Raw genomic sequence first — 25,898 nt, 5'->3', positions numbered from 1 at the left:
CCCACGCCACTTGCTTCATCCCTGTATTTTCACGTGGCGAGCATGACGGTCATGAGCTCCGTGATGTCTGAGTCCCAGGGAAATGCTCTTAAACTCAGAATACAGAGCTGCTCTGTCAGGAGTGGGGAAAGCCACCTGGAGCAGGGGCCAGTTCGGTGGGCCCCCACCTTCCCTTCCGGGGCAGGTCCCCTCTGGGCATGTCTCTCCCAGCTCTGACAGAACGGAGTTTCTCTCTGTCCCGCCGTGGGGGCCTCCTCGGAGGATGGGGAATGCAGCTGGCCATGAGCCTGTGGGAGGGGCCTAGAGTCTGTGGTTTAGGGCCACTGAAGTAGGACTGTCAGGCTGTGTCTCCAGGTTTCAGGACCTGGAACGCCATGTTTCTGTTTGGGGAAGGAAGCGTGGCCCGGACACCCGGGTCAGCACCCATGGTCTTCAGGCTTCCCTCTTGGGCTTCCCTACATTCCTCTGGAGTCTCTGGGCCTCAGGGTGGCTCACCATCACGTACCCTTCTGCAGAGCAGCAGCCCAGCGGGGGGCCAGCTTGGTCCCTGAGACTGCCAGGCTCAATCCAGCAGGCCTTCCCCTGCCCCAGCCCAGCCTTGAGGTCAAATCGCCATGAATCCCGCAAGGCCCCCTGTGGACATCCCAGAAGCTCAGCATTTCCCAGCCTCTGCCCGGCCCTGGAGTGGATAGCACATCAAAGCATCAGTGGGGAAAGGGAGGGAGCTGAGGAAGCACAGTGCTGCTCCGCTGCAGAGCCGGGATTGAAACAGATGCGGTTCTTCTTGTGACATGAGAATGCCATTTGAAGTTAGCTGCAATGATTACCCTTTAAGTTCACTGCTTCCATTTATTTATTTTTATTTCATTTTATTTATTCCCTATAATAAAAGGCTAATATGCAACTTGTGCCCTCACTGGGAGTTTGACCAGGGAACGCTGACAGCCAGCCAATGGCCTGCGTTCCCTCCTCCAGGCAGGCCAGGCCAGATGGGACCCAGTATCGGGTTGGGCCAGCCAAACCCACCCGTGCACCAATTCGTGCACTGAGCCTCTAGTCTATATATTTGGAAAAACATTTTTATTGTTTTCAGAGGGGAAGGGAGAGAGAGAAACATCAATGGTGAGAGAGAATCATTAATTGGCTGCCTCCTGTATGTCCCACATGGGGAATTAAGGCTGCAACCCGGGCATGTGCCCTTGACGAGAATGGAACCCAGGACCCTTCAGTCCAGAGACCATCACTCTATCCACTGAGCCCAACTGGCTAGGGCTATTTTAATTTTTTTTTTAAACATCACTTGGGGGTGGGAAAGAGAGAGAGAGAGACCTCAATATGAGAGAGACACATTCAATGGTTGCCAGCCCACACACACCCCCACTGGGCCCAGGGATAAATCTACATTCCAGGTACATGCCCTTGACCCAGAATCAAACCCTTGACCCTTGGGTGCTCGGGCCAGTGCTCTAACCCCTGAGGCACGCAAGTCAGTGTTCACTCCTTTTCATCCAAATGGACCACTGGGCCCTGCCCTCTTGCCCCCTCGCCCCAATTCCTCACTGCGGAGAAGGGGCAAAGTCTGCCCGCCTGTCCCACGTACTATTAGCTCTGGCCGGAAATGAGGAGGTCCTGCTCTTATGGAAATGGCCCTTGGATGCACAATTGCCAGCACAGCTAGATGAGCACGGCACCTGTCCCGGTGCCTCCCAGGGACCCAGAGTGGAGGCTGCATGTGAAGTTCTGGTTCCCGAGAGGCTATTGTGGGTTTCTGCCACCGGGAACGCTTCTCCCCTCCCATGGTCTGTGCGCATGAACTGCAAATGTGTCCCATGCCATGAGGCCACATGCGATGATCATGGTGCTGGTGACACACGTTCCTGGGAACCTGGTGCTGAAGCCCCAGTTAACGGCCACTTTCCCGGCTGGAGGGGCAGTGAGGATTGGCATGTCCTGAACCTCTGCTTCTAATAGGAGAAAGAGCAGGAGTCGACTCAGAGCCTTGCTCAGATTCTTCCAACGCCAGAGACACGGCTCAAGAGTACAAGCCAAGTCACCCGCAGAGAGCGCTCCCGGGTCCCCGGAGGCCACCTCAGCAGTCTCGGGCTGGCTGGAAGACAGAGACACCGGCCGTGGGCCCCTGCCAAAAGGTAGGAGGCGCTGGCCTGGCTGCAGGAGGCCAGTGAAGGGGAGGATGGCAGGCCTCCCTCGTGGGCAGGGCAGAAGCATCGAGAAGCCAGCTGGGTGTGCACACGTGTGCTTGGAGGCTGAAAGGGGTGCTCCGCACACACATACCCACGTCGGGCCCCTTACGTGTGTGGACACCCAAGTAGAGAATGTGAACCCCCGTCTCTGTTGTGGTGGTTTTGTCCCAGAACCATTTAGTACCTTCAGCATGAGAAGCCTCCCCATCACGCACACTGTGCTGGGTCCTCGAGTATCCAGAGCAGATCTCCTGACAGTTACCGCAGAGACAAGCTCAGGAGAGTATGTTTGTGGGGTTCCTGGTCTGTGCCAGGCCTCGGATTAGCCATTTCTGCAGGGAGATCCCACGCATGTAACACGTCATGCACATCTGCCTGGTCTTTGTCAAGGCTCGGGCTCTGCTCTTCCCGGGCCTCTAAAAGCAGGTGTGGTTCTCCTCTCCCCCCCCTGACCAGGCCCTGAGTCCTCCCACCAGGGGGCGCGCATTTAGGACTGTGGCGGGCATGAGCCAGAGGTGCCAGGGGTTTTCTAGCTGCATGTGCTGCTTGCGTTTCCTGGGACCTAAGAGGCTGGCAGCTGTGAGCTGCCCCATTTCGTGCTCATAAAAAGAAAATGAATGGGTGGTGGCAGGTTCTTGGGTTGATAGGGATCGTGGCTTGCATGCAAACCGAGGTGACGGTTTTGTCAGCATTGTCAGCTTGCTGACAGTGACTGGGAGAGTGCCCCGACTGCATCCTGGTTTCATAGAGGTGCAGTGTGGTGGAGGGGGGTGGGGGGTGTTCATCTTACAACCGACTGAAGAGAGCCATCGCCTTAAATGTGGTTTAGTTTTCAAATTCACTTGGAAATATCATTTTATTGGTTATTCTATCTAATTAAAGAGTAATATGCAAATTGACTGTATCTCTGCCACACCAGCAAGCCATGCCCACCATCCTATCAGGATCGAGTATACAAATTAACCCAACCAAGGTGGCTGCAGCCACACAGAGAGCAGAAGGCTTGGGTTTCTCCCGTAATGGAGGAAACCAAGCTTTCTGCCTGCCATGGTCTTGGCTTCTGCTAATGCCTACAAAGTTCCAATTATAGAAGATGCATAAATCCCAGCAAAAATGGTTGCAGCCACAGAGTGAGCAGGAGGCTTGGCTCTGCTCAAGGCTACAAAGTTTCAATTATAGAGGATAAATGAATAGCAGATACCAGGACCTCCTCTTGGGTTGATAGGGGTCGTGGCCTGCGTGCAAACCACAAAAGGCCCCTGGCCCAGGCAACCTCACACCTCAAGGGAACCACCACCCTGGTCCGAGGCACCCTTCAGGGAAAACCAGCTGGCCCCCACCCATTCACCAGGCCTCCATCCTGTCTAATTCTCTCATCTAATAAATGAATAATATGAAAATTGACCTTCACGCCAACATTCAAAATGACTGCCCCATTGTAGTCAAAGATGACTGACCCCATGTGGACACAAGATGGCCACCACAAGATGGCCAGCAGGGGGGGGAGGGCAGTTGGGAGGGACCAGGTCTGCAAGGGAAGGCAGTTGTGGGCAATCAGGCCAGCAGGGGACGGTAGTAGGGACCGACCATGTCTGCAAGGGAGGGCAGTTGGGGGCAATGAAGACTGTAGGGGAGGGAAGTTAGGCGTGACCAGGCCAGCAGAGGAGGGAAGTTGGGGGGTGCCTGGGCCTGCAGGAAAGGGCAATTGGGGGGAACTAAGCCTGCAGGGGAAAGCAGTTGTGAGTGTTAGGCATCAATCCGGCTCACAGGGGAGTGGTTAGGGGGTCATCAGGCTGGCAGGCAGAAGCAGTTGGGGGCAATCAGGAAGGAAGGCAGGCAAGCAAGAAGTTGGGAGCCAGTAATCCTGGATTGTGAGAAGGATGTCCGACTGCCCATTTAGGCCTGATCCCGATAGGCAGTCCAACATGTTCAGATTGGAGAGGGTGCATGCTTGGCTGGGGGACACACACCCCCTGTGCACGAATTTTCTGCACCGGGCCTCTAGTTCACCTGTAAACCCGCCAAACGTGCGCCCTGGGAAAGTGCAATTTGCTGAAGGACACTAGGACTTTCTGAAGACGGGGCCAGCCCTGAGACTCCTGTGCTCCCAGGGGCTGGCGTTACAGGACCCGACAGGACCTAGGGCCTGGGACAAGCCGCCCTGTGAGTGTGACTGGCTCACCAGCCGTTCCGAGGGGCTGTCACCACTTCAGGTCCTGCCGTGTGGCTCGAGATGCAGCCATGAAGTGTTCGCTCCCGGACCCACTGTCTGGGGACTGGTGCTTGCATTCCCAGCCTCTCAGGAGGCGAATTGGGTGAAACCCTCACGTGCAGGTAAATGATCATGAAGCTTATTGACTTATTGACATTGTTTTATCCAGACGGTTCTGTAGCCTCAGGTTTTCATACTGGCCCTACAAACTCTTTGACATGTATCACGTCAACTCCTGTGATTGGCTAAGTTGATTAGTGAGCTATAATCAGCCTAATTGAGTTAGCAACACTTTCTGAGAAAGAACTGCTTGACAGATCCAGCTCTGGTAGGATCCATGAGTGAGCAGGTCTGTGGTTGATGTTAGTAACAGCAGCCGTGCGATGGTGCTTTCTGGGCTCAGCAGCCTTTCTGTAGGTGACCCGCCTAATCCGTCTCCTTGAGTCTAACTGCAGGTGAGCTGGGCACGCTTCCTGTCCCCTGTTCAGAGCCAGGAAGGTGAGGACAAGTGTTGGAGCTGGCTTCTGAACCGGGCCTGACAGATTACAGGCCCGAGCCCTTAACCTCTGTGAGCACGGCCTGCACTTCAAGCTGCTTTGGTCCCTGAAGATGCTACACCATCTTGGGGCACCAGCATTGAATAGTGGGTCCCTTCTCCTTTGGTGTGAGCTGTGGCCAGCAGGTGGTGCTGTGGGGGCAGAAATAACAGGGGTGCCGCCCTGCACTTGCATCCTCAGGGAGAACTGGGAGAATCCCTTCCATTCACCCATGTACATGAGGAGTTGAGGAAGTCAGACCACTCGCCTGCTCTGATGAGACTCTGATCTGAAGGTTGTGAAGGGCAAACCCAGAGGAGAGGATGTGTTGGGATCTGAGCTGCGATGACCCTTGGTTTGGAGGGAGTTTGGGTATGAAATGGAGGTGGACGTTTTCTTTTTCCTTTTCTTTTTTAAATATATTTTATTGATTTTTTTATAGAGAAGAAGAGAGAGGGATAGAGAGAAACATCGATGAGAGAGAGTCACAGATCAGCCGCCATCTGCACACCCCCCACTGGGGATGTGCCCGCAACCAAGGTACATGCCCTTGACCGGAATCGAACCCAGGACCTTTTAGTCCACAACCTGATGCTCTATCCACTGAGCCAAACCGGTTTCGGCGAGGTAGGCATTTTCATTATGTTCAAGTCATCCTGCTGTAGAGGCTGTTAGAAGTTTAAGAATCATCAGTGATCCGAAACGGGTTTGGCTCAGTGGATAGAGCGTCGCTCTGTGGACTGCAAGGTCTCAGGTTCAATTCCGGTCAAGGGCGTGTGTACGTGGTTGCGGGCACATCCCCGGTAGGGGTAGTACAGGAGGCAGTTGGTCAATGATTCTCCCTCATTGACATTTCTAGCTCTATATCCCTCTCCCTTACTCTCTGTGGAAAATCAGGAAAATATATTTTTAAAATGAAATTGTAAAAAAATAAAAAGGATCATGAGTTAGCCCTGCCCGTGTGGCTCAGTGCTGATAGCATCACAGGACCAAAGGGGCACAACTTTGCTTTCCCGTCAGGCGCACATACCTCGGTTGCAGGATTGATCCACAACCACGGTTGGGGTTTATGAGAGCGGCAACCAATGGACGTATCTCTCTCACATCCATGTTTCCCTCTCTCCCTCCCTCCACCTATGTCCTCCCTTCCACTCTCTCTCTAAAGATCAATGAAAATTATACTCTCCTTGAGGACTTTTTAAAAAGAAGTATTATGACTGAGTAGTTGGGGTGGACTACGTCCCTGCATGCAGCAGGCCAGAGACGTGCCCTAAGTGTCCCAAGGTCTTTGCGGAGGAGCAGGAGTTGGTTGTGTGTGAGCCAAGTTGCCAGGGAGCCTGTCACTAAAATGGATGAGTAAGCCCAGCTGGTGAGGCTGCGTTGGTTGAGCATCGTCCCGTGAACCAGGAGAGCACCTTCTGATTCCCGGTCAGGGCGCAGGCCCGGGATGCGGGCTTGATCCCCAGTACGGGGCGTGCAGAAGACAGTCGATCCATCTTTCTCATCATTGACGTTTCTGTCTCCCTCTCCCTCTCCCTCTCTGACAATCAATAAAAACACATTGGACCAAAACATGGAGGAGTAAGAAAAGCCGAGCCCTAAATCGATAAACTCCTTGTTTAATAACGCCACCCGGTGACATGGGAAAGTGGTCTAACGTGTCGTCTCCTCCAGCAACACAGAGTTCTTCTCTGGAGCTCCGCAGAGCACCGGCTCCAGTCGCCACTCCTGGGGCTCAGTGGAGTCAGAGCACAAGTGACTCACGGAGTCCTGGTTCGGGGTGGGCCGTGGGGAATGTGGCATCTCTCCTGGGCCGGACAGGATTCTGATTGTCCAAGTACATTTAGCGAACGTAGCGTCATTGGTCATTATTCAATTCATTCACTTGCTATTTTCTGTGTTTTTTATTTTTCCTCCCTTGGCTTAACAATTTAGCAACCGGGCAACAAAAGAGTGCCTTTTGGAGCAGGAAGAAGAAGGACAAAGTCAAAGACCAGCCTCCCAGGGCCAGCTCGACTTTGTCTAACCTGATATGTTGCTGCAAACGTTAAAGTGCCCCCCCACCCCCCTAACTAGCCTCTCCCTTTTTTCCGACCCCGAAGATTTATTATCCTTCCCCTTTATCCCTGTCTTGACCATATACCCTTTATTTCTGAAAATTTTTTTTTAAAAAAAGACAAAATCAACAACAACACATCAACAAACAAACAAGCCCAAAGAAAATCAGTACTTATGGAAAATAAGAAAAAAAGATCCCTTAGCAAATGGAAACCTCTATCGCCATGACAACAAAGCCACATCAAAGCCAAGGAGCCGCCATCGGTGTGCCTCACTAACTTCTGTGTCATCTACTTGGACTCCGGCCCTGGCCCTGCTTCCTGGGCTGGCACGGCTTGCTCCTGCCTCCGCCGGGCTCCCGAGGGGCACTGGGAAACGCGAAGTGACTCTAGCTTGGCTGCTGTCTGTCCATCTCCGCCTCGCTCTCCCCATGGTGAGTTCACGCACTGGATGCCTGATTTCAAGTGGTAACGCCAGGTGCTTCCGACCTCATGGTGGGTGTACACCTTGAGGAGCTGAGGGGCAGGGGGCAGGTCCTGGCAGAGTGAGGAGAGGGCCTGCAATCCGGACAGTGGGAGGGCTCCGGGCCCACAGCCCCCGGGCTGCCTGGAGCCGGACGCTGTGCAAAACAGCCTTTTCCTCCTGCTCCTGGAACTCCAGCTGCGTGCATTTGCCACTTGGGTTTGGAGAGCACATCTTGTCCCAGTGCGAGGTAGCTGGAGGCCTTTTAGGGGTTTTTCCCTCATGGTTTCTTAAAATTAGGGTTCTATTTGCCTTTGATAAGAGTATTGTTCACGACTAAATGCACAGATTGCAGAAAAGCACAAAACACAAGATGAGCTCCTTGTGCAGTAAAGGCACCATGTGGAGATGAGGACTTCTTAAGCCAACGGCTGTTGGGGTGGCCACCGACTTGGTTGTCAAGTTCTCAGGGTGCTGTCCTGGCCCGTGAGGGCCCGGCCCACAGGTCTCGGTGGTCCTGAGCGGACACGGGTCAGGGTGCTTTTCGGTCAGGGATCTGAGGACACAGCGTCACAGAGCAGCTGTGCCCAGGACTTCATGTGCTGGCCTTGTGCCAACATTTGGTGGGGCCTCGTGAGTTGGTCCTTCACATTTTCCCAGCTGCTCAGGGCCCGTGCTGTGAGCGAGGGTTAGAGCGAGGGCCGGCCTCCCGGGGCCTTGGCTCAGGTCTGCGGCCAGGGCCTCCGCTCAGACCACGGCCTTGAGGCACAGGCCCGCTTTTGTCCCGGGCTCCGTGTGCCCTGCTGCCTCTGCTGTAGGCCTCGGTGTGGCCGCCCACCTTGGCATGGGATGTGGCAGCCCATTTCTCACCATCCTTCTCTGCCCCAGGCCCTGGGCACCTAATACTGATGGGAGCCCCCCTCCCCCCGGGGAGGCAGCCTGGACTGCACACATGCCTCTGCTGACCCAGCCCCAGCCCTGGCGTCCTGGCCAAGACGCTGTGTGTGCTGGGGCCACGCTGGGCTGTGAGCAGGCCCAGCAGGAGCGGGAAATTTGGGGCTGGCCATGTGGCCTGCGCAGGGGCTGCCCTGGGGGGGAGGGCTCTCCTAGGACCCTCCTGTCCTCACTCCCGCCTCTCTGTCCTGTTCTCTTCTCTCTAGGAAACTCCCGGTTGCCTGATAACCTTCCAAGGTGCCTGGTCAGAACCACCACGCTCTCCCTACCACTGACCACTGGAGGCCAGCAGGCCCAGCTGCCAGGAGAGGAGGGAGGACTGCCAGCCCCTCCGGGAAGCTGCTGGAGGGCGGCAGCTTTTGAAACCCAGCTTGAGACCTGCTGAGGCCGAGGCCCACCCAGTACACCTGAGGCAGCCCGCCTCCCAGAGCCTGTTTCTGGGCGGAGCTGGACGCCATGCGGCTGCCCGACCGCCCACACAGCTGCCAGCGGGTGCTTCCCTGAACAGGTTCGTCACCCTGGCCTCGGCCCAGCTGCTTGGGGCCCGCGGGCCAGAGTCCTGCAAACAGGAGTCTCCCTGCAGCCGGAGGTTCTGAGTCCTTGGGGGGCAGAGAACCAGCCAGCCACCCCCTGCCTCTCCTCCTTCAGCTCCTTCAGGGCCTGGGCCCCACTGCTGACCCCTGGACAGGAGGCCCTTCTCACTGGCTCCCCCAAAGGAAGAGAGGCTGGCTCCTCTGCTGCCCTCCGCCACAGCCCGCCATGGCCACAGGAGGCGGCGGCTCCAGCCCAGCACCGCGCAACCCCGGCTGCCAGGACCAGCGCCAGCCCCGACGCTCAGGGAAAGTGGCCCCGTGGCCACATCCAGCAGACCTCAGCGTCTCCGAGGGGACGGGTCCAGGGCAGGAGCACAGAGAGGGGCTCCCTGCCACTAGATCATACAGGGATCCCGACATGGCTCCCCGTCAACCGCCCCTGAGGACGTGGGTCCTGGGAACAACAGGCGGCAGAGAGCAGGCGGCAGCCCCACAGCAGCTTGGGCCCGGCAGACGGTATCTGAGGATGGAGCGTGGCCGTGGTGACTCGTCTCCTGGCCCCGTAGCTCCTGAACCTTACGAACTCCGACCAGCCTTCTGACCGCCTGGGCCCCCTCTCCCATCCACCTGAGGGGCCGGGATCGCCTTTGGAATGAGGAAGGGTACCCACTGCTTCCATCTGTTAGTGACAGCGCTGTGCCAGCCCCAGGGTCACGCTCCCACCATGGTAGCACGCGCCTGCCCCTCAGCCACTGGTCTCTTTGGACCAAATCCATGTTGGCCTGGGGCTGTGCGCAGGACAATGACTAACCCACTCTCTGAGGCAGACACTGTGAGCGTGCCCCGTAGATCACGTGTCAGCCACCGGACCTCCATGGAAGCGTGTGTGCGTGGCCCCGGGTGAGCAGATACTCATGCACGCATGCTCTCGGGGCTGCGCCCTCATGGTTCTTAAACTTGACTCTGTCCCCAGAATCCAGTAATCCAAGGGAAGCCCAGACTGGCCAAACTACAAAGACCTTGAGGCCCGGGGTGACCCTGGATCAGGCTCGCTGTGACCCCAGAGCATCGCCCAGCCAGGCCTGGCCCCACGCCCCTCTGCCCAGGCCCAGGCGTCTGCCAGGCAGGTGGTCTCAGGCCCTGCCTCTCTCCAGCTGGCTCCTGGGCCTCCCGGGACCTGCCCCCTGCTCACTTTCCTACAAGCACTGGCTCTGCCAGGCCTGGGTCAGAGAAGCCTGCCCCTCCGTGCAGTGGCCACAGTGCGCAGAGGGAGCGTGTGCGAGAGGCAGGTGCGGCCTGACAGGTATAGGGGCAGCAGTGCCCAGTGTCCCCATTGAGGGTGAGACTTTGGTTCATTATTTCTGAGTGAATTCCTGAGACAGAAACCAAATTTAATATATTACACACTGCTGCAGGCACTCGTGAAATTATGTGCTTTAAGGTGTCCCCCCAAATGTATGTAGTACAGGCTGTTCCCCAAATGTATGGTACTACAGGGTGTCCCCCAAATACTATATGCACCCAGCGTGTCCCCCCAAATGTACACACAGTTTAACAGCTGATACTCCATTTTCACTCCTTTTCAGGTTAACGGATTTGACGGGATGGGTGATGCCAGACTAAGCTTTGAACAAAGATGTATCCTCTGGACTTTCTTTTGGGGATACATACAGGGTGAAGGGTCTGGTCCCACCCGGGCCACAGTGCAGGCATCCAGGGCCGCTGTGGACAGAGGATGCGCAGAAACACGAACACAGCGATTCTCGGTGTTTGCGGCTCCATTGCCTCCTTAGCAGCAGCGCCTGGACCAGACTACCGCGGCCATGGAGTCCAAACATCAAAAATCGCTCCTTCGGTTCGGGGTTTGTGCGCATCTCTTCCAGCAGCTGCCCTGGATTCCTCGCTTGCTGGGCGTGGGTCCCTAAACTTTAACTTGTGTGTGTCCTCGTAGAAAGCCTCACGGAGAAATGTTCTTCATCCAAACCTTAGTCTGTCTTCACCCATTTCTTCAAGTCGGTTAAACCTGAAAAGGAGTGACAATTAAGTGCTTTAGCGGTTGTTAAAGTGTGTACATTTTGGGGGGACACTATATTTCCAGTCAGTGGGGTGCAATTTCCACCATGTGTCTAACCTTGGTATACCTTTTTGGGGGGACACCCTATATTTATATCCTGTGAGTGTCCTTTTCCATCTGACCTCTGTACCTGTTTTGGGGGATAGCCTGTATTTACATCGAGTGGAACTTATTGTCCCGCAGCAGCCTCACCTCTTTATAGTGTTTTGGGGGACAGCCTGTATTTGCATCGAGTGGAACTAATTGTCCTGGAGCAGCCTCACCTCTTTATAGTGTTTTGGGGGACAGCCTGTATTTACATCGAGTGGAACTAATTGTCCTGGAGCAGCCTCACCTCTTTATAGTGTTTTGGGGGACAGCCTGTATTTACATCGAGTGGAACTTATTGGCCAGCAGCAGCCTCACCTCTTTATAGTGTTTTGGGGGACAGCATGTATTTGCATGCAGCGGGGACACATTGTCCAGCAGCAGCCTAACCTCTATATAGTGTTTTGGAGGACAGCCTGTATTTACATCAATTGGCGTCAATCTTTGCCATCGGGAGTCGCACCTGCTGTATGTCTGCGACCGGGTGCCTGCGCGTTCGGGTCCTGTTGTTCCTGAGGTGCTCTTCCTGGGATGGGGTCGGCCTGGTGACGCGGTTCTGGAAGGTTTTCCTTTGGAGCTCACGTGCTGAGCACTGACAGGCTTTTCTTCCGAGTGTTTGGAGATTGTACTGAGCAGCCTGTAGGGTGGATCCAGGATGGCTTTGAATAAAGTGAGTTGGAGTAGAATTGAGTTTTTAATAAAGTGAGTTGGTGTATAATTGAGTCCTCGTTTTCCTCTCTGCTCATCACTGGCAGCGATGTCGGGGCTCCGGGCTCCCCGAGTCGGCCCCCAGGCTCCTGGGCCCTGGAATGCAGACCTCCCGGGGCCAGGTGGTCAGAGGATGAGGAAGGAGGCTTCCCTTCACCAGGCAGCAGCCGTCCCAGTCCTGGGTGTTGTTGTAAGCTCATGTGAGTTTAATCCATTTTGATTTGGGTTTTATAGCACAGCAGGAACTCAGCTCCAGACCATCCTTTGGATTTTCCAAGGCTACTCCACTGGGAAGAGGCAGAGGAGGGAGGGAGGCACCTGAGATCCCCCGACCCACTCTCATGGCGGGCTGTCCAGCTGCCACCTGCGTGACCCTTCCTTCCTCACCAGCCTCTGCTGGCAGGTGCCTCCTCGCCCTCCTTCCCGTTCTTTCCCGTGGCCCAGCTCCTGTGGGAGCCGCACTCAGCGCGCCGCCCTCCCCGTGCTGGACCCAAACTGAGCGCAGGCCCTGCAGGCCGCCTCCCCTGGCCTTGGGCTGCTGCAGGGTTTGACTCTGGCAAGGCCACCCCTGGGAGCTCTCAGCCTCTGTCCCCGACTCTCTCCCGCCTGGGACAGCTCTCCAGGGCTCCCACTGGCCAGCCCCTGGGCCAGTCCACATCCCTTCCACAGACACTCACTGAAAGCTTCCTGGGTGCTAGCTCCCGGGTTGCACCGTGCAGGCAGTCCCCCCACACCTCCGCCCCCTCTGCAGGGCTGACCACCTGCTCCCCTAGCACTGACCACTCCTGAGCTACAGGCCTGATGTCGGCTGCCTCGGACCCCCTGCCCGGGCTGCAGGCTTCCCCCTCTCCCCCTGCCTCCTCTGGGCTCCCTGCTTACCCAAGGCACCAGCTGTCCTTCACAGAAGCCCAAAGCCTGTGGTGCAGGGGGGCCCCTCCTCTCTCCGCTTCCCACAGGTGGTAGCTCCCCTGAACTGGAAATGGGTCTGGAATCTGCCTCCCACTTAGCTGACTGTTCTCATCCCAGGACCCCCGACACCCCTGTCCCTGGGTCTTGACAGGGACTTGCCAACTGGTCTGCCTGCCTCCCACAGCTCCTCAGCCCCTTGGCACCTCTGGGCATCCACCCAGTGACCTTCCTCTGTGAACTTCCCTCCCTCAGCCTCCACACTAGCTACACCCATCCCTCTGAGGACTAGGTGCTCCATGGGGCTCACCAATGAGTACACCCCATCTGCTATCACCCCTCCCCCAGCCCCAGACCAGCTGGTGCACACCCACAGCTTTCCCTGCAATCTTCCCAGAGGCTTGGAGCACCTCTAGCCCAGGCCACCCTGGGAGCCTCCAGACCTGTTCCAGCTTGGATGTCCCAAGACACCGCCAAACCTAAATGCTCAGCACACCATTTCCCATCCTCCCACCAAAGCCTCTGTGAGCCTCCTCTCTCACCTTGTCCCCCGCACCCAGACCCTGCTGGGTACCCACCCCCCCCCCCCTCTTCCCCGTGTCCCATCCATCACTCCCTCAGCTGCTTCCAATTCTGACGTCTCGCTCACAGACTACGGAACCCAGGTGCTGGGCCCCTGGGCGGTCCCACGGGGTCCTCTTGCTGAGAGGACTTTCTAACCACGCCCTCCTGACCTCCATGCCCCCCCACCCTGCACTGGCTGGGAGCTGTGTGGTCTGGGGGTGGGAAACATCCAGATGATGCTCAGGGCTGAGGTCTGCCTGCAGAGAGGGTGGGGTGACCTGTGGCCCCAGAGGGGCTCCCCCTGGGAGAACAGGACATTGAGCAAATGGGAACAGGTTGGGCAAACCTTGGGAAGGAAGGATCCAGCCAAATGTTTACCAAACAACTAGAGGAAGAGGAGGAAATACCTTTATATGTATACACACACACACACACACACACACACACACACACACATATAAACATATACGCAGCCCATTGATTCCCTTAGAAAGCTCTCATTGATTTTTACCAAACAGATGTACTTACAGCCAAGCTGTGCTTGCCCTCCTCTGACGGGTGAGTGTCGTTCTCACGAGAAGGTTGGGTGATGCTTTCTCTCCCGTTAGCAGGTAAGACAAGCGGAAGGTGTGTGTGGGATCCTCACTCTTTTGTTCATGATGTGAGTGACTGCTCAGTGGCGTAGTGCTTTTCTGGGTGCAATCCTGAGTCCCTCCATTCCTGTAATGTGTTTGCCCTGGAATGCCTACAGACATCTTTTTAAAACCAGGGAGACCATTTACGTGCCATAACATTCACTCAGGACACACTTGTAGGCTTAATCTTTACTATTAACATTTTCTTCATCACTTTCTCACATCTAGAGACAACAGGCACAGCAGAAAACAAATTAAGTCCTGGTTTGGTAACATTGACCACTTCCTACGGTGTAAACATTCTCACCAGTGTCCACTTCAACCTGGTGACACAGTGTCCCTAAGCAGGGAGATGGGAATAGGTGTGCGGTGCCACCCTGCTCTATGATATCACCCCCACGCAGGTACAATAGGTCTCAGTAACCCCAAGAGTGTGGGTTACAAGGAAACAATGGCACGTGGCAAGCTTTAGGGTTTCTTTGTAAAAAGCCTGGGTGGGCTGAAGGGAGGGGGCCTGCGAGGGTGAGGGTGAGCCCTCTGCTGGGCACACACCAAAGAGGACCTGCGGGAGGCGCTGGGGAAGGGCTGCAGGGGACCGAGGTCAGCTCCCAGGTCTTCCTGAATGTTCTCTCCCAGGCTCAGTGGGTGGAGACCAGGGAAGACAGCTGGCTTGTGGCTCGGTGGCTGGCTGGTGAAAGGAGCTGGAGAAGAGGGTCAGGGTGACCTTGCAGCCTAGGGTCCCGCCATTTTCCTTCCCTTCTCACAGGGCATCTCCAGGCTCACCTCTCACCTACCAGGTGGGCAATGAAAACCCTGGAAGCAGTCAATGAAGGAGGTGGGGGTGGTGGACAGGCGTCCTCTCTCAATTTGAGTGTGAGCTGGCACAGAAGTAGCTGGGAAACTTGCACTCACCCTTTCATTAAAATAGATTTATACATTTTCCCTCAGCTATTTCTAGGATGACAGCCTATGAAAATCTGGCATGTCCTGCAAACTCACTCTCTCTCTCCCTCTCTCCCTCCCTCCCTCTTTCATGGACATATGAGTGCACTCCTGCACCCTGTCCATACCACTTGCCCTGTAGCACACCGTCAGCCCCTGTGTTATTCATGGACTGTCTCATGTTTGCGACCAGGCATCTCACCCAGAGCAGAGAAACAGAACTTCCTGCCCACCTACTGCCCTGAATACCTTCGGAGGTTGCTGGCATTCATTCAGGGAGCAGCTACTGTGTGCTACACCCCTTCTAAGCACCCCGTGGGAATAAATGTTTTAATTCTTTGGTTCCTGTTAAATGGGGTGAATGGCTCCCTCTTCCCAATTGGCCAGAGAGAAATCATTGCATGAGGAAGAGGCATGGGCGCCAGGGTGGAGGGTAGAGGGGAGACGCTGTAGACTCTGCAGTGTAGAGACTTGGGTGGGGGCAGTGAGGTTCCCAGGGAGCCAGGGATGAGCCAGCTTCGCAGGCACTCCGCCTGCTGATCCTCAACCCCAGCCTGGAGGCTGCAGCTGGGAGTCCCTTCCTCTCCTGTGGCTTCTCTCCAGGAATGAAGGACACAGTGACCAGGCACCTGGGCAGGGACCAGAGCTCCCCACTCTGCCTGGGAGACGCTCCCCCTGGAGATCAGGGCAAGGCTGGTCCTTCTGGGGCTGCAAGGGAAAGTCTCTCCCAGCTTCTGGTGCTACCAGCTGTCCTTGGTTCCTTGGCTTGGAGACCCATCCTCCGCACCCATCTCTGCATGTGTCCAAGTCACACGACCTTCTCTCTGCTAGTGACTCTCATGTCCCTCTTTCTTTTCTTTTTCTTTTTCTTTTCTTTTCTTTCTTTTTTTTTTTTTTTAAAGAATTTTAGTGAGTTTATCTGAGCCAAACTGTCGACATATGTCAGGAAGCAGAACTTCAATGGATTCAGATAATGCTCCAAAGAATGGCAGGTTACATTTCTATTTCTACATTGCAATCAAAGGAGGGACATAGGTGGGTTACATGAAATTCATTGGTGATGGCCTAAGCAGTGGGAAACCTCTGGGATTGGATAAAAAGTAAAACGATGGACTCTTACTTAGGTGAGTGCAGGAACAATTAACATGATAAAGAAGCAATTTGAGGCATCTGTCCTGGCGCCCACCACATTTGGTTGTGCCCCAGGGGTCATTTCCCTCTTTCGAGGACACCTGTCACGGCAGCGATGGCCCACCCATCCAAGATCGTGAAACCCACTCTGACCTTGACACCTGCCAAGGCCCTATTCCCAACATGGCCATGCTCACTCTGTCCCATCCGCTTGGATCAGGGGACACAGCACACAGCCCAGAAGAGGTACCACACGGCACACGGAGACACTGAGGCACAGGGCTGAGTGGAAACACCAATCTCAGAGCAGCAAGCCCAGTAGGAATTTCCCATAAATGCTGGCAAAGGCACGCCCAGGCACAAGGGACGTTTCCCTATGGGCCTGTTCTCTCCCCGTCCATGTGCCCACGCATGTCAAGATGTACGCCCTGCCACCGGGGTCGCCCCTTCCATGCAGGGCGGGAAGAGGCCTGTGAGCCAGGAAACTGCAGGGCTTTCCTGTAGGAAGGGGGAGCACATCTCTGCATCACCCCTACTCCTTTCACAGTGCTCTGACAGGAGACTCTTTGGGGCAGCGCAGCTCCCTGTGCTGCCGCCTCCCGCCAGCAGGGGGCGACCACGGGCTCCACGCAGTGCACAGCCCACCGCGTTCTGCCAGGAAGTCCCGCTCCTCCCGGAAGTCAGCTGCAGGTGCTCTTGCTGCTGGAACTGTGTGACCCAAGGGCCCTCAGGCAGCGCGGTGCCAGGGAGCCTTGAGGCAGAGGTGGGCCTGGGGGCGGCTGGCGGGCCCTGAGGCGGCTGAGCCCTGGGAGGAGCCCCGCGGGGAGCAGCGCTCACTGGGGAGTCAGTCAGCTTCTGGGGGCCCTGGGGCGCGGGTTGAGGACCGCCCCGCTCGGCTCCAGGTCCTCCAGGCATCGGGCCCGCTCTGCTGCTCCAGCGGCCGAGGGGGCCCCTCTGAGTCGGGGTTTGTTTGTGAGGAAGCCCCCTCCTCACCTGCCAGGCCGCCCTCCCCAAAGAGGCCGATGGAGCCCGGGCCGCTCTGCCCCGTGTGGGCCGCTCAGGACTCTGCTCCGGGGCATTCCCGGCCCAAAGCCTCGGTGTGGGACCGGGTCCTCCTCAGCCCAGGGCCTCGGTGTGGGACCGGCTCCTCCTCAGCCCGGGGCCTCGGTGTGGGACCGGATCCACCTCGGCCCAGGGCCTCGGTGTGGGACCTGTCCTACTCAGCCCAAGGGTTCGGCTCACAAATAAAGTCACCGACAGGGAGTAAAAGCCACAGACCCAACCACCTGCTGCAGGTCAGGCGTCCCCTGGACATGTGCCCAGGAGGTCACTGCCCACTGGGCTCTTCAGCCTTCCCCGCGACAGGAAGGACACCGGAAGTGACGCCAGGGGCACCATGAGCTCCAGGTGTGTGGTGCCAGGAGCGGCCTCGTGGGACCCAGAGTGTGTCCCAAGCCCACAGTCCCTCACGGAGCTGCTGCTGCTCATGGATCCTTGAGCCATCAGGTCTCTGCAGATATGGGAGTCCCGCCGGAATTACCGTGTGTGCTCACGCAACTCCAGCAACATGGATGGTATTGCTCCTTTTCAATTATTTTTATATGAAGTTATATTTTATATGAAGACGTCCAATGCATTTGAGGAAATTGTACTTGAGTCAATCCATTCCTGTGTTGATAACATTCCACCATAGAATTTTATACATGAATTTTTCTTGATGACTACAGCATTCTAATTTGTTTTTTGAAACCAAGAGAAGAAGGGTGAGGGAGAGCTAGAAACATCAATGATGAGAGAGAATCATAGACCATCTGCCTCTGGCACACCCCACATTGGGGATTGAACCTGCCAACTGGGCATGTGCGCTGACCAGGAATTGAACCCCCACTTCCTGGTTCGTTGGTTGACATTCCACCACTGAGTCATGCCCCTGGGCTAATTTCGCTCTTTTTAAGTTACATTTGAACATAACGTCTCGTGTTCGTGGCTTGCTTTTCAGGTTGATCTTTTTTTTTTTTTTTTCCTTCATTTTCAAAATGCGTCAGTTTATTTTCCTCGTAAGGCAGCCATGCATTGTCAACCTTAAGGACGTGACAGTCACGAGTTCTTCCACAGCTTTCCTGGAGCGGACAGCCAGAGCAGTCCTGAGGAGTCAAATATTGAAGCTTTCTCCACAGCCACATGTTCCTTTGATGTTGGGGTTATTGAACACAAACTCACTGGATAATTTGTCCTCAACATAGTCCATTTCTGTTCCTAAAAGTGTTAGCTGTGCTTTCTTTTCGATGAACACTCTGACTCCATCTTGAACAACTTCTTCATCAGAATCTCCTTTAGTTTTTGTATATTCTAGAGTATAAGAAAGGCCATTACACCCCCTGGTTCGGACACCAACTTTCACGCCTACATGTTCAGGCTTATCTTTAAGAAGTTGTTTTATCTTGTTTACTGCTGAAGGTGTCAGGGTGAGGGCGGCCCGGGTGGCCTGCAGCTTCCTCTTGCTCACAGCCCGGACGGTGGCCCGGACTAACGAAGCCGACATCCTGGCCGTCCCGGGGCCCCTGATGGTTTGGGCCGCAGCAGCTCAGATGCCTCAGCCTCTCTCCATGGACACAGCGGCGCATTGATGCCACAAGCTCCTCAGGTTGATCTTTAGTGAGGAGCTCCAATAGGGAGTTCACAGTTGACATTATTTATTAAATAAAGAATATGCCCTGTCTATGGGCGCTGGCCTCTGTGAGGTCATGGTTTTCTCCAACCCATCTGCTCCTTCTCTGGAGGCTTGCAGCACTTAGTGTTTGCCCGTCAGCAGTGACACATATATGTGACAATTGAAGCAGCCCCCGAAACCTACTCTTATCCCATGCCCCTCCATCTGGGTTCCTCTTCCTGCTCCTTTTCCTCAGAGTTTGATCTTTTCCATCTAGTGATTGCATGGCTGGGCACAGCTGCTGGTTCCTCAGGTCTGCATTTGGCAGGTGTCCCTTCCAGAGTGCCCCTCCACAGGGCTCCATGCCCCGACCTGGCCCTGCTCCCGCCTCCTCCTCCTCCAGGGTCAGCATGTGATTCACAATGAGTGCTGTTGGATGTGCGGCATTGCAGACAGACGTGTGGTGCTCTTGTCTCCAAGAAGCTAGACTGCTGGCTGAGGTGAGAGGGTGTGCTTACAGGCAGGTCCCATTGCCCGGGCAGGTTGCTCTGTGCTGCTTCCACCAGTCCCTGCGGCCCTATAGCAGTACTGCACACTCAGACGGGGTCTTAAAACGTGTGTCCTGTGGGGGTGTGTATCCTACCGTGTGCATGTTGATGCGCTGATTTGAAAAGTACTGACTCTTCCAGCATAAACACTTCAGCTGGCTGGAATAAAGGGCCCCTGAGAGGAGCTCACTGCCACTATTGTCAGGTGTTTGCGATGACTTTTTGCCTGTTTTCTCTTTCATATACAATATATAATCTTTATTGTTAAGATTATTAAAGATATCCCTCTTATTTCCCCCATAGCTTCACTCCACCTGGGTCCCACCCCACTGCAGGCCCTTGCCACCTTATTGTCTGGGTGGGAACTGGGTTGAGGGGAGTTATTGGGGAGGGGGGGGGACAGGGGAACAATTGTAATAATCTGAAATACAAAGAAGCATACTTACTGCATACATGCATATAAGATCTTTGTCTAATCTCTTCCCCCATCACCCCACATCCCATTCCCTCTGAGAATCATCTGTCTGTTTCATTTCTATGCCCCTGATTCTGTTCCATTCACCAGTTTATTCTGTTCATCAGATTTTTTAATTCATTTTTAGATTCACTTGTTGATAGATATGTTTCTGTTGTCACTATATTGTTCATAATTTTCTATCTTTACCCTTTTCTTCTTCCTCTTCTTAAAAAAATACCATTCAGCATTTCATATATGTAATACTAGTTTGGTAGTGATGAACTCCTTTAGCTTTTACTTATCTGTGAAGCTCTTGATCTGACCTTCAATTCTGCATGATAGTTTTGCTGGGTAGAGTAATCTTGGTTGTAGATTCTTGCTATTCATCACTCTGAATATTTCTTGCCAGTCTCATCTGGCCTTCATAGTTTCTGTTGAGAGTTCACCTGACAATCCTATGGGTACTCCCTTGTAGGTAACTAACTTTTTCTCTTGCTGCTTTTAAGATTCTCTCTTTGGGAAAAACTAAGATGGCAGCATAGGTAAATACCTAAACTGCTGCCTCACACAACAATATCAAAACTACAACTAACAGACGAAATGGACACCATCCAGAACCATAGAAAAGCTAGCTGAGTGGAAATTCTACAACTAAAAGAAAAGAGGAAAGCACATTGATTCTGAGGAGCTGCAAAAGGCTGAGATACGGAGATGAGCACACGGAGGGGACGGGTGACTATGTGCACGGGCAGCTGAGTGCGTGGCTGGCTTTCTAAAGTGGGAGGGAGACAAGGGCTCGCAACTGTGCTGAACTCCAGTTCCAGACGAGTTTCTGGAACCCTGTCTCATTCGGGGAGAAACTGGACTGGCTGGCAGCGGGCAAAACTCAAGGGTGGCTTTCTCTCAGAGGTGCTTGCAGTGATTACTGAAGGACACTGAGACCCAGGGGCCTCATAGGGCCAGGCTGAAGGGAAAGCCGTCTGTTCCGCCCTGAATCTCCACCCCATCCAAGCTGAGCACACAGGATTTTGCAATTTTGCACGTCTTGTCTCATGAGAGTGTCTCCAGCACAGAAGTTCTTCCAGCGTAGACACAGCTGATCCTCACAGCCATTTGGCCTGGAGGTCAGTTCCTCCCAGTGATACCAACAACCCTCAAGACTTAACTACAAAAAGGCTGAGCACACAGTCCACAAAGGGGTGCACCCTGAGTGTCCACCTCAGGTAACTGGGGAGGCTGAGCCACTGTGCCCTATAGGACACCTAGCACACAAAGCTACTCTACCAGCTCAGGAAAGCAGCGAAAATGCGGAGACAAAGAAACACATCACAAATGAAAGAAATGGAGGAAAGTAAACGACTGGATTTAAAGTTCAAAACCATGGTTATCAGGTTTTTCAAGAATTTTCTAGAAAATGCTGATAATATTAGTGAGACCCTTGAGGTTATGAAAAAGACCAACTAGTAATTGAACATATGCTGACTAAAATAAAAAAATAATATACAGAGATACAACAGCAGACTAGAGGATCGCAAGAATCAAGTTAAAGATTTGAAATACAAAGAAGCAAAAAACACCCACCCGGAAAAGCAACAATAAAAAAGAATCCAAAAATATGAAGATAGTGTAAGGAGCCTCTGGGACAACTTCAAGCGTACCAACATGCGTATTATGAGGGTTCCAGAAGAAGAGAGAGAGCAAGATACGGAAAACCTATTTGAAGAAATAATGACTGAAAACTTCCCCCACTTGATGAAAGAAATATTCTTACAAGTCCAGGAAGTGCACAGAAGCCCAAACAAGGAATCCAAAGAGGACCACACCAGGACACATCATAATCAAAATGCCAAGAGCAAAACACAAAGAATATTAAGAGCAGCAAGAGAAAAACAGTTAATTATCTACAAGGGAGCACCCATATAATTGTCAGCTGATTTCTCAACATAAACTATGCAGGCCAGATGGGAGTGGCAAGAAATATTCAAAGTGATGAATAGCAAGAACCTACAACCAAGATTACCTTACCCAGCAAAGCTATCATTTAGAATTGAAGGTCAGATCAAGAGGCTTCACAGATAAGAAAAAGCTAAAGGAGTTCCTCACCACCAAACCTATATTATGTGAAATGCTGAAAGGTATTCTTTAATAAAAGGAAGAGGAAGAAAAAGGTAAAGATAAAAATTATGAACAACAAGTACATGTCTATCAGCAAGTGAATCTAAAAATCAAGTGAATAAAAAAATCTGATGAACAGAATAAACTGGTGAATATAATAGAATCAGGGGCATAGAAAGGGAGTGGGCTGACAATTCTTCGGAAGTGTGGGAAGAGACTAGACAAAAAGTGTACACCTATGTTTGAGGAAAGTAGTGGGGAGGTAAGGGCAGAGGATGGGGTGGGAACTAACTGGAGTGGAGTTTTGGGGGTGCGGGAGAGGGAACAATTGTAATAATATGAACAATAAATATTTATTAAATTAAAGAAGATTCTCTCTTTGTTATTTGCCCTTGGCATTTTAATTATGATGTGTCTTGGTGTGGCCCTCTTTGGGTTTCTCTTGCTTGGGACTCTCTGTGCTTCCTGGACTTGTAAGTCAGTTTCTTTCACTAAGTAGGGGAAGTGTTCTGTCATTATTTTTGCAAATATGTTTTCAATATCTTGCTCTTTCTCTTTTCTCTGGCACCCTCATAATTCGGATAGTGGTATGCTCGAGGGTGTCCCAGACACTCCTTACACTATCTTTATATTTTTGGATTCTTTTTTCTTTTTGTTTTTCTGGTTGGTGTTTGTTGCTTTCTCGTATTTCAGATCTTTGATTTGATCCTTGGGTTCCTCTAGTCTATTGTCGAGTCTCCATATATTCTTTATTTTAATCCATGTATACAGAATTTCCGACTGGTCCTTTTCCTTTTTTTTTTTTTTTCATTCTCACTAAGTTCTTTGAAGGTCTCAATAAGTTCCTCAGACGTTTCTAGAAGATTTTTGAATAACCTTATAACTGTGGTTTTGAACTCTATATACACTATTTGGCTTTCTTCAAGTTCTTTCATTTGTGACATGTTTCTTTGTCTCTGCATTTTGGTTGCTATCCTGTGTTTGTTTCTTCGTATTGGGTAGCTGCTAAATCTCTTTGAATTGATAGAGTGCCCTTCGTTGGTAGGTTTCCTATAGGCTTCCCCAATCACCTGAGATGGGACACTCTTGGTGTACTCCTTTGTGAGCTGTGTGCACAGTATTGTTGTAGTTAAGCCTTGATTGCTGTTGGTATCAACGGGAGGAGCTACCTTCCAGGCCAATTGGCTGTGCGGACTAGCTGGGTCTACAGTGGAAGAGCTGCTGTGCAGGAGACATCCTTATGGGGCAGGACTTACTTCGGTGGGGCGTTGGTGCTCACTGAGTCTGCCCCTTGAGGATGTCACTTATGCACGTGAAGGGTTGGAAACTGGTCTGGTCTCACACTGACCACTGGGTACACTGACTCTTGGATCTCAAAGGAGGTAACAAGTCAGCCACTGCCTGAGGCCACCCAGCAGAAACTACAGAGATATCTGCAGATTCCTCCTTTTTGTTTGGGCTTTGGAGGTGCCAAGATGAGGCCCAGCTGGGGGCTGATGAGGGGCTGGGGTCCTTGCTCCTCCAGGCAGCCTCCAAAGAGGCCATTTCCCTCCCGATTAAAAAAGCGCACTCCCGGGTGCCCAACCAGCCCATTCCATGCCTCTGCACCTCCTGCCAGTCTCAATGCCCCTTTGCTCTTGACCTCTCTTGTGGTAGTACTTCCACCCAGCCAGCTTGCCCGCGGTTCTGGATGATAGTTGTTCTGTATTTTAGTTGTAATTTTGATGTGGTTGTGGCAGGCAGTACATACTAGTACAGGCGTTTACCTGTGCCGCCATGTTATAATAGTTCCCAACTTAAGGTCTGGCCTGTTTTCTTTGTGCAGGATGGGGCTCCCTGTCTGGAGGACGCAGTGAGGAAGTTTGACGATGTCTACAGAAAGGGAAGCGAGGGCAAGGAGGGTGGCAGCCTGTTCACCATCCTGGCCCTTTTGTATGATTTTCACCAGGTACAGTCTCTCCGCATCTTCAACATTTTGAGTAAACGTACTGGAACCTTACCATTGAAAGATAAGGAAGTGATCCTGTGAAGGCTGAGAAATGGGATTTTCGTTGAGAAAAGATGATGCTGTGTCCCTGGCAGTGATCACGGAGACCAGGGCCAAAGCCAGCGGGCAGGCAGCATGTTCCAGGACCAGACCAGGGGACGATGGGTCCCTCGACCTGCCCCCTAAGTGCTAAGTGCTCAGAAGCTGACCAGCACGTCAAAATAAGTGGGTGAATGTTGTGTTTCGTGTCCCAGCAATCTGTGATGGTCTGCTCCAGTGGTTAAGATGTTTTTATCGTTAATATGTGAACAAACCTTTTCCTTTTCTGAGAACTCTGGTATTTTGTGAGTTTAAGAATCGATTCATTTAACACTCATCTATTCAAACAAAAGTTCACTGAGGAAGGAGGCCATGTGCTCGAGCTCAGGTGTCAGCCAGCCTGGACTTCTTGCTCAGCCCCTGGACAGCCATGTGACCTGAGTAGGTCAAGCCTCAGTTTCCCCTTTTAGAACACAGGGCTGAGCAGAGCTCCACCTTCATTTTCTTTGCTGCAGATCAGAGATAGGGGAGGGCGAGGAAGCCCCTAGGGGTGTGTGAGGAGCAAGAAGAGTGGTCGTGTGGGGCCCACAGGGGAACAGGGCTGAAGCGGTTGCAAGGACTGGGGCTTTGTCCCTTGAGGCACCTGAAGGATTCTGAGTGGGAACATTTCCTTGGAAGAGTTCCTGCTAGTGGTCACCTTGGCTACAATGTAGAAGACAGAGGTGGTCAGGCGGGGAGACCCCCCCTTCAGGGGTCAGAGATGGTAGTGAGAGGATTAGCTCAATTGCAGGGGGTGTGGATGTGGGTGAGGGATTCGAACTGACCAGGCGGAGAATGGGTGGGAGGGAAGGTGGGGGTCAGCCCATGTTCTCAGCTTGGGCCTTCAGAGGACAGCAGTACATGCAGGAGACACAGGCTCAAAAGGGAGGACGGGATCATCCTGAAACCCAGAAATGCTCACTGGGAGGTGCTGTAGTCTGAGCCCTCTGAGGATGCCCTACCCTTAATATACTCGGCGTACACTGGGAATGGGCGAGTGTGATGCTCTCTGTGAATTATATGATTAAACAGTGAATACTTGGAGATGTCTCAGACGGCGGTATCTGGGAGGTCTCTGTACTGTTCTTGCAACTTTTCTCTCAGTTTGACATTATTTCCAGTTCAAAAGTTAAGAAAGTGAACAGGCCAGGATGGGGAAGGAATGACCAATGCTGTGGAGAGGAGGGGTCACAGAGCACAGGGATAGGCGGGAGGAGCACAGGGGGGGATCAGTGGATGGAGGGGGGAGGAGGGTAGCAGGACAGACAACGGGAGATCTGTGGGTAGTGGTCAAGGCCCGGGGGAAGGTCTGGTGGAGGTCCGGTGCCGGGTTCATGTTAAAGGGCTGCAGAGGCTGCAGTGGGGATAGTCTGCCTGAGACCATTGGCGTTATCAGTAGGGATGGCCACATGCGGAGTTGTTTGTTTCTTCCCAAGTTGAAGTGATGACAGTTTGAAATGATGCTCTCTCCTTCTTCTGTTTACATTTTTAAGATTCGCTGTATTCTGGAAAGGCTGCTGGTTCTAAAGAACAGTGTCATACAGAGGATTCGGGCCGTGAACCTGAGACGGTAGAGAAACAGAGGAAATTGCTAAGAGTGGAGGTGAGTCACGTTGAGTTCCCTGTGGACGTGGCCCCCCGGTGGAAGTGCGGAAGGTAGCTGGAGCTGTGGGTCAGGTGCCCGGCCTGCTCAGCAAGCGTCCGGAGGGATCCAATGGCAGCTGTGTTTCTGTGGTGAGACCCTGTGAGTGGCCCCTTTGCAGGGGGGCCCCTGTGAAATAAGCACCCCCACACGTAGCCTGAGGGGCTTGACTCAGCTTGGAAGCATCATCACCATAGAGCCTTATGATGCCTTTGGAAGAGGCCCCACCAGGACCAGAGGCGTTTGCCTATCAGGAGAGGGGCTTGTCTGTGTCACCTCCCCAGGTATTTTCACGTGGGGCCACAGCAGGGATGCCTGCGCTCTCCAGTCAGGCGAGTCCTCTGTCCTTCCTAAAAATAATTTTTTTAAGGGAGTTTATATATATTGAGTTCAGAGAGGAAGGGAGACGGAGAAGGAG

General features: G+C 53.2%; 2 protein-coding genes across 5 annotated transcripts in view; one reads left to right on the top strand and one right to left on the bottom strand.

Annotated features, from left to right (window-relative positions):
- LOC311617211 (uncharacterized protein) overlaps positions 1-25,898 on the top strand; it is a 62,870-nt gene that overhangs the window by 13,033 nt on the left and 23,939 nt on the right. For 2 of the 4 annotated variants that reach the window (XM_084873545.1, XM_084873541.1), the window contains 3 exons: positions 1,972-2,147; positions 6,885-7,440; positions 8,630-11,831. The exons of 1 other annotated variant lie outside the window; for it this stretch is intronic. In XM_084873545.1, the coding sequence (XP_084729671.1) occupies positions 1,972-2,147; positions 6,885-7,000 (292 nt within the window). In that variant the 3' untranslated portion in view covers positions 7,001-7,440; positions 8,630-11,831. Of the gene's footprint in view, positions 1-1,971; positions 2,148-6,884; positions 7,827-8,629; positions 11,832-25,898 lie in introns of those variants that run through there. One more of the 4 variants, XM_084873542.1, reaches the window with a different exon arrangement.
- On the bottom strand, positions 18,029-18,642 carry LOC311617219 (iron-sulfur cluster assembly 1 homolog, mitochondrial). Its single transcript, XM_084873566.1, has one exon. The coding sequence runs from the start codon at positions 18,543-18,545 to the stop codon at positions 18,156-18,158; it is 390 nt and encodes a 129-aa protein (XP_084729692.1). The 5' UTR covers positions 18,546-18,642; the 3' UTR covers positions 18,029-18,155.

This window comes from Pipistrellus hanaki (assembly GCF_964339955.1).
Source record: "Pipistrellus hanaki genome assembly, chromosome: 2".
NCBI lineage: Eukaryota > Metazoa > Chordata > Mammalia > Chiroptera > Vespertilionidae > Pipistrellus > Pipistrellus hanaki.
Note: the sequence above shows the minus strand (reverse complement) of the source record. Positions and strands in the feature narration are given on the sequence as shown.

What these genes read in the sequence shown, in the direction of transcription:
- LOC311617219 (XM_084873566.1), bottom strand. Translation starts at nt 18,545, where the DNA reads ATGTCGGCTTCGTTAGTCCGGGCCACCGTCCGGGCTGTGAGCAAGAGG.